Source organism: Xenopus tropicalis, chromosome 2 (genome assembly GCF_000004195.4).
Source record: "Xenopus tropicalis strain Nigerian chromosome 2, UCB_Xtro_10.0, whole genome shotgun sequence".
Classification (NCBI taxonomy): domain Eukaryota; kingdom Metazoa; phylum Chordata; class Amphibia; order Anura; family Pipidae; genus Xenopus; species Xenopus tropicalis.
In genome coordinates, this window is record NC_030678.2 from 105103291 (window position 1) to 105114806 (window position 11516).

Below are 11516 nucleotides of genomic sequence, written 5' to 3' on the forward strand. Positions count from 1 at the left end.
TATCTTTTGTTATTAATTGTAAAGTATATCTACTTAGAGCTTTACTTTGACTTTCAGCGGAACAGCCTCTGTGAGGTTTGTTTTTTCTTATAAAAAAAAAAAATATATATATATATATATATACAGTCTTTTGGAAGCCGGCACTCTCGTATAACAGGACACTGAATGCCCGGGTGCAGTATTGCCAAAACCAAAATGTATAGATAAATGAAAAAATGCCGCACTCACGGGACTTACTAGTAGAAAATGGTGATTTATTTCTCACAGCATAACCCTGACGTTTCGGCTGTGTCCACAGCCTTTCTCAAAGTGAACATAAGGTACAAAGCACTCAACATTTAAACTCAATATGGCGCCAAAAGTTACTGATGACGTCATACATTCCATCAAAGTAACCTCCCAAATGTGTATGTGCCCAAAAGGTACATAAAAGCAAAACAAAATCGTTATATACATAATATATACAAAATAAAATGGCAGAGAATGAACCCCCACCTACAGGAAATAGTGCGAAAGTATAGCCAAAAAGAACAGTGAAATTAAAAAGGATATTGCCCGTAACCTGTATCAGCTGAACTATAACTCACCGTTAAGGGTAGAGATTCATCCAGCACGGTAAAATAAAAGTAGCAGGCGAATTTGTTTGCGTTACTCCTGAGTTAGTAAAGGCAAAGGATCAGTGGACCGAACGTATACCGAAGCGGTAGCGCTAATGAGAGAGACAGGCGCGCTTGTGTTAGCCGCTCAGTAACCACACTGCAGGCGCGTTGCTATGGCAACCAGGACGCAAGTTGCGCTCCTCTCAGGTCTCCAGAGGCCGTATACAATCGCGTGTTCCTGCGCACTTAGTACAAAGGCACTGCTCTGTCCCCTTACCATCCATTAAATGGGTGGAAAAAGTCATAGGTCATAAGCGGGGTGTACGGGTATGGAGGGGTGGACTCTAGTTTAGTGAGTTATCGCAGATTATAGCCGCGACCCTCACTTACCCACAAATAGTCCCCCAACCTTTGAATATTAACCCGTGCCTATCGTTGTGCAGAACACGAAGCGGCATAGATACTGGGATTCGTACAGGAGCATAGTTCTTACAAATACATCAGAAGCCATAGTGTTTTCAATTGTTTAAGTAGGGATCGCCAATATATGTTTTGCTAATACAGGTTAGGGTGCTTAATAATCAGATCACCACGTGACAAATTGAATTAAAGTCAAAAGGACGAAAAGGAAAAAAGAAATAGAGAAGAGACAAGTGGATATATAGGAGATAAGACAAAAGAGTATCTAGTTATTAAGGTCACACTTACTGCTGGTATTAATAAAATTCTATATAGGGAAATACAATCCTATATTCCACAGGTCTGTCCCCAAGATAGTAGCTAATAGTCTAAACATATATCAATACACAGGACACACCTGCATAGAATATAAAAATATTGAAGGGAAGTAGCATAGTTACTAAGGAGTCACAAGTAAAAGTACAATTGTTACAATCTAACCATGATTAGTCCAGATAGAATGCTGAATATGAAATAAGTTCATTTAAGCCAAAAGGGCTTATGGTGTTTAATCGGTGCATCCATCTGAGTTCTCTACGCAGGAGGAGTTTTTCACGATTGCCTCCACGTATCAAGGGCGGGATGTGATCAATGACCATACACCTCAGACTTGCCAGTGTGTGTTTATGGGATAGAAAGTGGGCTGCTACTGGAGTGCTTGCTTCCCCTGAGGAGAGGGCTGTGCGGATCGCCGACCTATGATTGGCCATTCGATCTCTAAACGTGGTAACTGTCTTTCCAATATACATCAGTCCACAAGGGCATTTAATAAAATAAATGATAAATTTAGAAGTACATGTCAACCTGTGATTGATAGAAATCACTTTACCCATGTGTGGATGATTAAAAGTTGGTCCTGAAATTAGTGCATTACAAGTTGTGCAGTTCGGGCATCTGTAACAACCCAGTTTCTGGGAAGGAAGCCAAGAGTTGGAGGTACCCGATTGATAGCAGTGGTTGGGATCCGTGTTCATCAGGATATCTCTCAAACTGCGCCCCCTCTTGTAGGCAATCCGTGGACGGTGTCTGAAAATAGGTGGAAGGGTACGGTCTTTTTCCAAAACGGACCAGTGATAAAAAATGGCATCAATAAGAGGTTTTTTATCAGGAGTATATGTGGTGGTGAATGTGAGTCTATCCTCAGTCTTCTTTAGTTTACTTTTTGTTATGGGTTGTAAGACCGAAGATTGTGTTAGAATTGAGACCTTATTAACTGCGGTCTCCAGAATCGAAGATGTGTAACCCCTCTGGGTGAAGCGTGTTTGAGTTCAAATCCATGGTGGACAATTTGAACCAACTGTCCTCTACAATACGCTTTACAGCACACATTGATAATACTTCAATTGTATTTCTGGATTTAAAGTTGACTGTAACGGACTCCACTCTCACCACAACCACACATAGAAAGGATACAGATCGTAATACATTGTTACATTTCACATCCTGTCATCCTCCACATACATTACAAAGTATCCCTTACTCACAGATGGTCAGATCCAGCAACCCTACAACATCAACTTGATGACTTGAGAACACGCTTCACCCAGAGGGGTTACACATCATCGATTCTGGAGACCGCAGTTAATAAGGTCTCAATTCTAACACAATCTTCGGTCTTACAACCCATAACAAAAAGTAAACTAAAGAAGACTGAGGATAGACTCACATTCACCACCACATATACTCCTGATAAAAAACCTCTTATTGATGCCATTTTTTATCACTGGTCCGTTTTGGAAAAAGACCGTACCCTTCAACCTATTTTCAGACACCGTCCACGGATTGCCTACAAGAGGGGGCGCAGTTTGAGAGATATCCTGATGAACACGGATCCCAACCACTGCTATCAATCGGGTACCTCCAACTCTTGGCTTCCTTCCCAGAAACTGGGTTGTTACAGATGCCCGAACTGCACAACTTGTAATGCACTAATTTCAGGACCAACTTTTAATCATCCACACACGGGTAAAGTGATTTCTATCAATCACAGGTTGACATGTACTTCTAAATTTATCATTTATTTTATTAAATGCCCTTGTGGACTGATGTATATTGGAAAGACAGTTACCACGTTTAGAGATCGAATGGCCAATCATAGGTCGGCGATCCGCACAGCCCTCTCCTCAGGGGAAGCAAGCACTCCAGTAGCAGCCCACTTTCTATCCCCTAAACACACACTGGCAAGTCTGAGGTGTATGGTCATTGATCACATCCCGCCCTTGATACGTGGAGGCAATCGTGAAAAACTCCTCCTGCGTAGAGAACTCAGATGGATGCACCGATTAAACACCATAAGCTCTTTTGGCTTAAATGAACTTATTTCATATTCAGCATTCTATCTGGACTAATCATGGTTAGATTGTAACAATTGTACTTTTACTTGTGACTCCTTAGTAACTATGCTACTTCCCTTCAATATTTTTATATTCTATGCAGGTGTGTCCTGTGTATTGATATATGTTTAGACTATTAGCTACTATCTTGGGGACAGACCTGTGGAATATAGGATTGTATTTCCCTACATAGAATTTTATTAATACCAGCAGTAAGTGTGACCTTAATAACTAGATACTCTTTTGTCTTATCTCCTATATATCCACTTGTCTCTTCTCTATTTCTTTTTTCCTTTTCGTCCTTTTGACTTTAATTCAATTTGTCACGTGGTGATCTGATTATTAAGCACCCTAACCTGTATTAGCAAAACATATATTGGCGATCCCTACTTAAACAATTGAAAACACTATGGCTTCTGATGTATTTGTAAGAACTATGCTCCTGTACGAATCCCAGTATCTATGCCGCTTCGTGTTCTGCACAACGATAGGCACGGGTTAATATTCAAAGGTTGGGGGACTATTTGTGGGTAAGTGAGGGTCGCGGCTATAATCTGCGATAACTCACTAAACTAGAGTCCACCCCTCCATACCCGTACACCCCGCTTATGACCTATGACTTTTTCCACCCATTTAATGGATGGTAAGGGGACAGAGCAGTGCCTTTGTACTAAGTGCGCAGGAACACACGATTGTATACGGCCTCTGGAGACCTGAGAGGAGCGCAACTTGCAGTGTGGTTACTGAGCGGCTAACACAAGCGCGCCTGTCTCTCTCATTAGCGCTACCGCTTCGGTATACGTTCGGTCCACTGATCCTTTGCCTTTACTAACTCAGGAGTAACGCAAACAAATTCGCCTGCTACTTTTATTTTACCGTGCTGGATGAATCTCTACCCTTAACGGTGAGTTATAGTTCAGCTGATACAGGTTACGGGCAATATCCTTTTTAATTTCACTGTTCTTTTTGGCTATACTTTCGCACTATTTCCTGTAGGTGGGGGTTCATTCTCTGCCATTTTATTTTGTATATATTATGTATATAACGATTTTGTTTTGCTTTTATGTACCTTTTGGGCACATACACATTTGGGAGGTTACTTTGATGGAATGTATGACGTCATCAGTAACTTTTGGCGCCATATTGAGTTTAAATGTTGAGTGCTTTGTACCTTATGTTCACTTTGAGAAAGGCTGTGGACACAGCCGAAACGTCAGGGTTATGCTGTGAGAAATAAATCACCATTTTCTACTAGTAAGTCCCGTGAGTGCGGCATTTTTTCATTTATCTATATATATATATATATATATATATATATATATATATATATATATATATAAAAAAAAAAAACAGTCCACACAACAGCACCACACTCCAAATTCCGCTGCTCCTTTTTCAAGGTCCCAAAAGGGACTGAAACATCGGTTATACATGCAATTATAATACACAAGAGATTTTTTGAAATACAAAGACCCTTGGTGCTGGCTGTTTTATTTTGATATATATATATATATATATATATATATATATATATATATATATATATATACACACACACACACACACAGGTATGGGACCCGTTATCAGAATGCTGGGGACCTGGTGTTTTCCGGATAAGGGTTCTTTCCGTAATTCGGATCTCCTACCTTAAGTCTGCTAAAAAAATTATTTAAACAGTAATTAAACCCAATAGGATTGTTTTGGCTCCAATAAGGGTTTATTATATCTTAGTAGGGATCAAGAACAAGGTACTGTTTTATTATTACAGAGATCAAGGAAACCATTTTTAAAAATGTCAATTATTTGATAAAAATGGAGTCTATGGGAGATGAACTTTCCGTAATTCGGAACTTTCTGGATAATGGGTTTCCGGATAAGGGGTCCAATACCTGTATATATAATAAATATAAATATATATATATACACACATACATACATATGTCATATAACTCCTTCCTTACACCTTTTCCATTGTGAAGTGATGGATTCTTTTTTTTTTTTTAAATATAAACTGAATAAGCTCTTGCAAAAGAAAAAAAAGTGTTATATGTTCTCTTTCTCCATCCTTTGCAGATCTTGCCCCTAGTGAAAGAGACAGTGCTCCAATATATTCGCCAGAACCCTAAAAGTCATGTGTCTGGACATCTGAATGCAAGTATTGTTCACAGATGATGCAATTTTTTGTTACAAAAGTTTCGGATATAGTTTGGTACATGGTGTCAAATTTTTGTGGAGGATTACATATTGGTTGAACACTTTAAACTCATGTTTATTAACTTGAAAGTGCAGGGCTTAACAAAATATTTAAACGTATCCAATTATAAAATTGTTTGATTCACAGTATCTCCAAAACAGCTTTCTCCCAAACAATAAATAGAAAAAAAATACAATTCTTCAAACCAATGCTATACACCACATTGCGGTCTCATGTAGCTTAAACAAAATATTGGCACGGATTTCTTGCCATGCACAAACAGAACTGAATTAGTTCATTTCTCATATTTTTTTTTAGAGTACTGGTTTCCTATCAGTTTGCTTTGAGATAAAATCTAGATGTACAATACAACAGACTCTAGATTAAGAAACTTGCTTCTTTTCATCTGTAACCTTGACTGAAGATCCTTTTTCCTTTGAAAGTTTCTTTTGATGTACAGGATTTTTATCTATCAAAAACATAAAAAGAAAACCCCAAACATTTTAACCATGTTAGTAGTCAATAGCATTGCTTGATTTGTTTTATAGAAACATTTTTTTATGCTTTACAATACAGTATATGGTAGAGTCCTGCATGGGTCTGGCCAGGCAGACCCACAACCTGACCTGAACCCACCTACGTAGATTTTCCATTTGAACTTGACCCCTTGCAAGTGCATTTATTCATCAGCTGTTTAAATAACAGCTGTTATTGGTTGCTGTGGATTAACAGATCTGGGCAAACTTTACACCTTTTATTACATTACCCAGCTATTTAACTCCTCATCTTGACAAGGTCTGTTGAGGAAGGTCACGGTTTTAAGTACAGATGCTAATTCAAAATTTTGAAAATATATGATTTGATGCAAACAAATCATGACAAAATACATTATTACCTTGATCTGTTTTGGGCTGGTTTTCCAATAGAGCCTCTGGCTGCTCACACCACAGCTTGTAATTTGGGTTACTGAGAAATCGATTAGTAAGCCCACAAGTCAGGCATTTAACAACAGTTTTCCGTTGCCCACGAAGTTCTGGGGATGCAAGACATTATGTAAGCAATTTACTCTTATTTATTCTTATAAGTTCCGGCATTTATTATTATTATTATTATTATTATTATTATATGTTTAATTTAAAATTGTGTGCTAAGAAGCCAATGATTGCATAGTTCTAATAGGTAGCATTGTCTTCTTTCAACAAAGATTAAAAATAGTCAGGACTATTTATGTAAACAAAGAGAACCTTAACACAAACACTACAAAAAAATAACATGTTTATAGACCAGAACATGTCTAGAAACTGTTAGCTCCGCCTGCTTCCCTTAACCTGAGCATGTAGGATAGTTTGTTGACACAATGCAGTTTTTTCTTTGAGATGAATGCTTTGTACAAATGAAGCACATTCAGGTTCCAATTTTAAATGAAGGCATAATCTTGTCATAATCATAATGACAGAGGGATGACTGATTCAATCATTTTCAATTAGATTAACTTAAAAAATGTTGTATTAACATTTTAGATTGTGACTGTTCTGCTTGTCTAATGTAAAATTTCTACCGCCTTGTATTCAAAGTACAATAACTGCTTGTATAGTAGAAAATCAGACAATCAATGGCAGCAATCCTTATTTATATTACTAATGATTTCTTTAAATCCTAGGAAGAAGAGAAAAAGTATAGGCTTTTAGTTTTTTTATTTCCCTAACTTTCTTGTAGAAACAATTTGTGTTCACTGACTGGCAAATTTGGTATTCCTTGGGCATTCTGACAACCGAGAACTGGTCGTGAAGTGATTGTGTCCAACTGATCCTTGACAGCCAGGATCAGCCATAGACAGATGATTAATCTCATTTACTGCTTTCCCAACAGCCACCATGGCAGTCAATTCACCTTATACCATTTTTCAGATCAGACGTAGCAAAAATCAAAGCACTGGAAAATAGTAGATAGGCTCAGGGTTACAAGGTTTAGCAAAAAAGAAGATTCCTAAATCAATGAACTTGAGGGTATATGGTCAGTTATGTCAGGCTGGAGAACACGTGAAAGGTGGAAAGATAATTGAATATTGTTCAGTTGAATATAAAAACCACACAGCAACAGTTACTAAATGTAAACCCCCTACAGCAGTAAAGATTGGACACTCCTAAGTTATCTAGTGCATAAGAAATGCCAGAAAACATGAAAATGCTTACAAAGGACAATTACAGAGTTATCTTTGTGAGTAGGCAAAGGAGAAGGGTAAACTAAATGAAGAAATTCCAGCAAAAGTAAGCAGAGCCTAAGGCTACTTCAGTACCAATTATCCTATATAGAAAGAATTTCAGTGGCATATTGCAATGGATCATACATCAAAGCAACTCTAAAGTAAATTTACTGCTTTCCACTGGTATTCTGCTTTTAATGGATTTTAATTTTATTTACTAAATTTGCCCTTAAAGAAACAGTAACACCAAAAAATGAAAGAGCTTTAAAGTAATAAAAATATAATGTCCTGTTGCCCTGCACTGGTAAAACTGGTGTGTTTGCTACAGTAACACTACTATCATTTATATAATAAGCTGCTGTGCAGCCACGGGGGCAGCCATTCAAGCTGGAAAAAAGGAGAAAAGGCACAGGTTACATAACAGATAACAGATAAGTTCTGTAGAATACAATAGTGTTTTATCTGTTATCTGCTATGTGCCTGTGCCTTTTCTCCTTTGAATGGCTGCCCCCATTGCTACACAGCAGCTTATTTATATAAATTATAGTAGACTTTATGAAGTAAACACACAACTTTTACCAGTGCAGGGCAGCAGCACATTATATTTTAGTTACTTTTATACACTTTCATTTTTTGGTGTTACTGTTCCTTTAACAGAGAATGGCTTTAGTGAAATGTGGTGATATCTAAGAAAACTGTTGGTAACTAGCTCTAATCTTTTTATTATTCATTTGCTATGATTATTACTATGATTTGGAACTAGTTAGTTAACTCAATATTAATAAGTAACTAAGCAGATTTTACTTACTTTTTTGTCGCACTGTTGAAGTCACACCAGATATAAGTAGAGAGCTGCATTTTTTACAAATAGTTCTTTTGACAGATGGGTCCCTATAAAAAGATATATATCTAAAAAGCAACTCTAATTTCACACTTTGATAAATCTGCCCTAAGTGGCTGAATCCTAAACAAAGTACTGGATTTGGTGCATAAAACTGATTTATAACATTATAGTGAAAATTTTTGCATCTATTATGCCCATAAAGATGAGGATGCAACTTGCACATTTACCAACAGGCTCAAATCTTTTGCCTCTATTTTTCCATTATTTACACCTAGTGCAGGTACAAAGTACACTGTACACAAACTTTCAGCAGACATAAAAGGATTAGAAAAAAACCCATTGTTTTCTTATGGCAAAAAACAAGCAAATTGTGTTTTTTTTTTTTTAGTACTTAGCACCTCTAGTATGGCACACAGACCAGTGTAATATAATTAAAAAAAAAAAAAAAAAAAGAAACTTACTGTCTCAACACCAATCGTTTGCTAATCATTCTTTCAGTATGGCAGTAAAATCTAGCCAGCTCTACATTTTCTGGGTTTTGAGCCAAAACGCAATGTGCAGCCTTGGGAAATGAACAAAAAAATGTACATAGAATTTCATTTTTAAAGGGCAAAAATGCTATCTATAATACTTATAACTTACATTCGATGTAGCTGTAAAACCACATATAAAATTTTGTATTATGAAAACATCGTTCCAATATAGCTTAATAACATATTGCCTTATTTTTTTAAATTTTAACAGAGAAGGAAAGGTATAAACTAAGCAAGCTTTATCATAAGCACTTACAGAACTGCTGCTCTGAATCCTCAGTGAAAATAAACACATTTATTTCCTTTTATTCTGTATACATGTTTGCTCCTCTATCTTCCTCCCTTCTCCTCCTACCCCTCCTCTGTCTGTTTTGTAATCTAAGCTTAGAGCTGTTGCGGGAGCAGTGTGCAGCTAGGAAAGTGAAGTCAAACCAAGCTAAAATAGCAGCTGATATCCAAATAGAGGGAGCTTCTATGGTAAAGCTTTCTGCAGAATAAATATAGTCACTATAGTGCAAGCTAGAACACTAATCTATTGGCTATAAAATGCCAAAATGCATTTCCTTCTCATTAAACATTGCTTGTAATGGTAATTTAAAGCAGTATTTGTCTGTGCTATGCTATTCTCTGCACTGCTGGTTCTGACTACATGTACCACTAAAACAATGTAGCACTGTTTAGCACCCTACCAGGTAAGACTTTATTCCTCTCAATGCCTTGAACATTTCTAAGTTTCCCCTTCTTAACATTTATTTTAAAAATTTCCTGGTTTTATTTGTAAATGTAATAGCTATTTAAAACAGTATCTGTCTGACTTTTCTTTGGTCTTGACTACTGCTCCAGCCAAAACTCAAATTAACAGAATACTTTGCAGGTTTTGTGCATAACAGACCTGTGGAGAAAGATGGAGGTGATTTCTAATAGATTGTTTCATTTACAAATAAATGTAAAATGACTCAAAATGTTTAATACATTTAAAAAAAAAAACAAATTAAAAACTACTTCAAACAGAAAATGCAGGCTGGCTTGATGTCCTGTTTATCTATATAGTTCCATCTACTGGCACTGCATGTCCCGTTATCTGAAATTATTTACTTTACCTGGTATAGAAAATTAAGTCTCTGAAAAGCTTCTTTGTCTTTAATTTGTGTTGTCATTTTTCTGTGGATTGCAAAACAATAAAGAATTTTCAGTTCTGTGAACTAAATGTTGTGTGAATGCTTCTGTGACAATGGCCCACAAGTGTCAAAACAATTGCATCATTTTATTTGATGATAATATGCACATGTACATTTATAAACACCCACAACATAACCTCACTTGGGAAAAAAATCCTTCATTTTATTTCTCATCTCTCTTAAAATGCTAAAGAGAAAACATTCTTTCCAAATGCAGCAGAACCCTAATTTTATGGTTTTCAGGAGCACCAAAAAAATGGTGTCAAATCCAGGAAAATTAAAAATCAGGGCTTCATATTAAAACTTATTATGTTTTTTATATTGGTGGGACCACAAAAAACAGTGTAAAATGAGGGAAAACTTAAATCTAGGGTATGATTAAGGTTTCACTGTATAAGGTTTAAAAATTGTTCTCTGTGCAATCCACACAGAATTTTGCATATACTGGAGATATCCCAACTATAGACAGAATAAAACATTATTTAGCCATTCTTTCTATATAATAAAGGTCCACTCTCCCAACAACATGGCACATATCGATTGATCATATCACCCACAGAACAAGTGTTATCATGTAATATTTTTTACTATTCAGATATACACACTGCACAAAGTTTTCATATAAACATGCAACTGGATTGCTGCCTAAATTTCATCCAACAATCATTCATTTATTTATTATGTAACATTTGACTGGATATATTCTGCTTTAAACCAGTCTAGGAAGTAACTGATGGAGAAGAATTTTAATAAGGATTTTAGCTTGTGATTTGTAAAGGTAATGGACCTTTCGTTATCTAACAGTCTGTTAGCCCAGCTGTAGATGTACATAGATCCAAGCTTTAGCGTAAACCTAACTGAAGAAGCGCTACAGTCTTCCCAACCCACCTTACTATAGTACACCATTTTCCAGAGATAAGTAAAATGTGTAATCTCCAAGAAGCAGCAGATTTCTATTGAGCTTTAGAATTAAATACGTTGCATATCTATCCCACGACTGACCTGCACCGTTCAATCGCCTTAAAGCGGAGGAATGATTTGATCCCTTCCCACTTGCACCTAACCTAATCGGTTTATATTTGCAGCTTTGAAATTCACTACGAACAAGATACAAATGGGCAAAACCCAGTAACTTCCGGTTTAATGCTGAAGGAAAGCAACTTCCTGTCACTG

General features: G+C 36.6%; 1 protein-coding gene across 2 annotated transcripts; it reads right to left on the bottom strand.

Annotated features, from left to right (window-relative positions):
* Positions 1-5635: 5635 nt before the first annotated feature.
* On the bottom strand, positions 5636-11505 carry rpp21 (ribonuclease P/MRP 21kDa subunit). 2 transcript variants are annotated; one of them, XM_012956730.3, is made up of 6 exons: positions 11232-11505; positions 10266-10326; positions 9094-9194; positions 8597-8679; positions 6481-6618; positions 5636-6054 (listed from the first exon to the last, which is right to left on the bottom strand). In XM_012956730.3, exons 2-6 carry the CDS (start codon positions 10320-10322, stop codon positions 5969-5971), a joined length of 465 nt encoding a protein of 154 aa, XP_012812184.1. In that variant the 5' UTR covers positions 10323-10326; positions 11232-11505; the 3' UTR covers positions 5636-5968. The 2 variants fall into 2 exon arrangements, with proteins under 2 accessions (XP_012812184.1, NP_001004893.1); NM_001004893.1 differs by having other exon boundaries at positions 5640-6054; positions 11346-11447.
* Between the last annotated feature and the right edge of the window lie 11 nt (positions 11506-11516).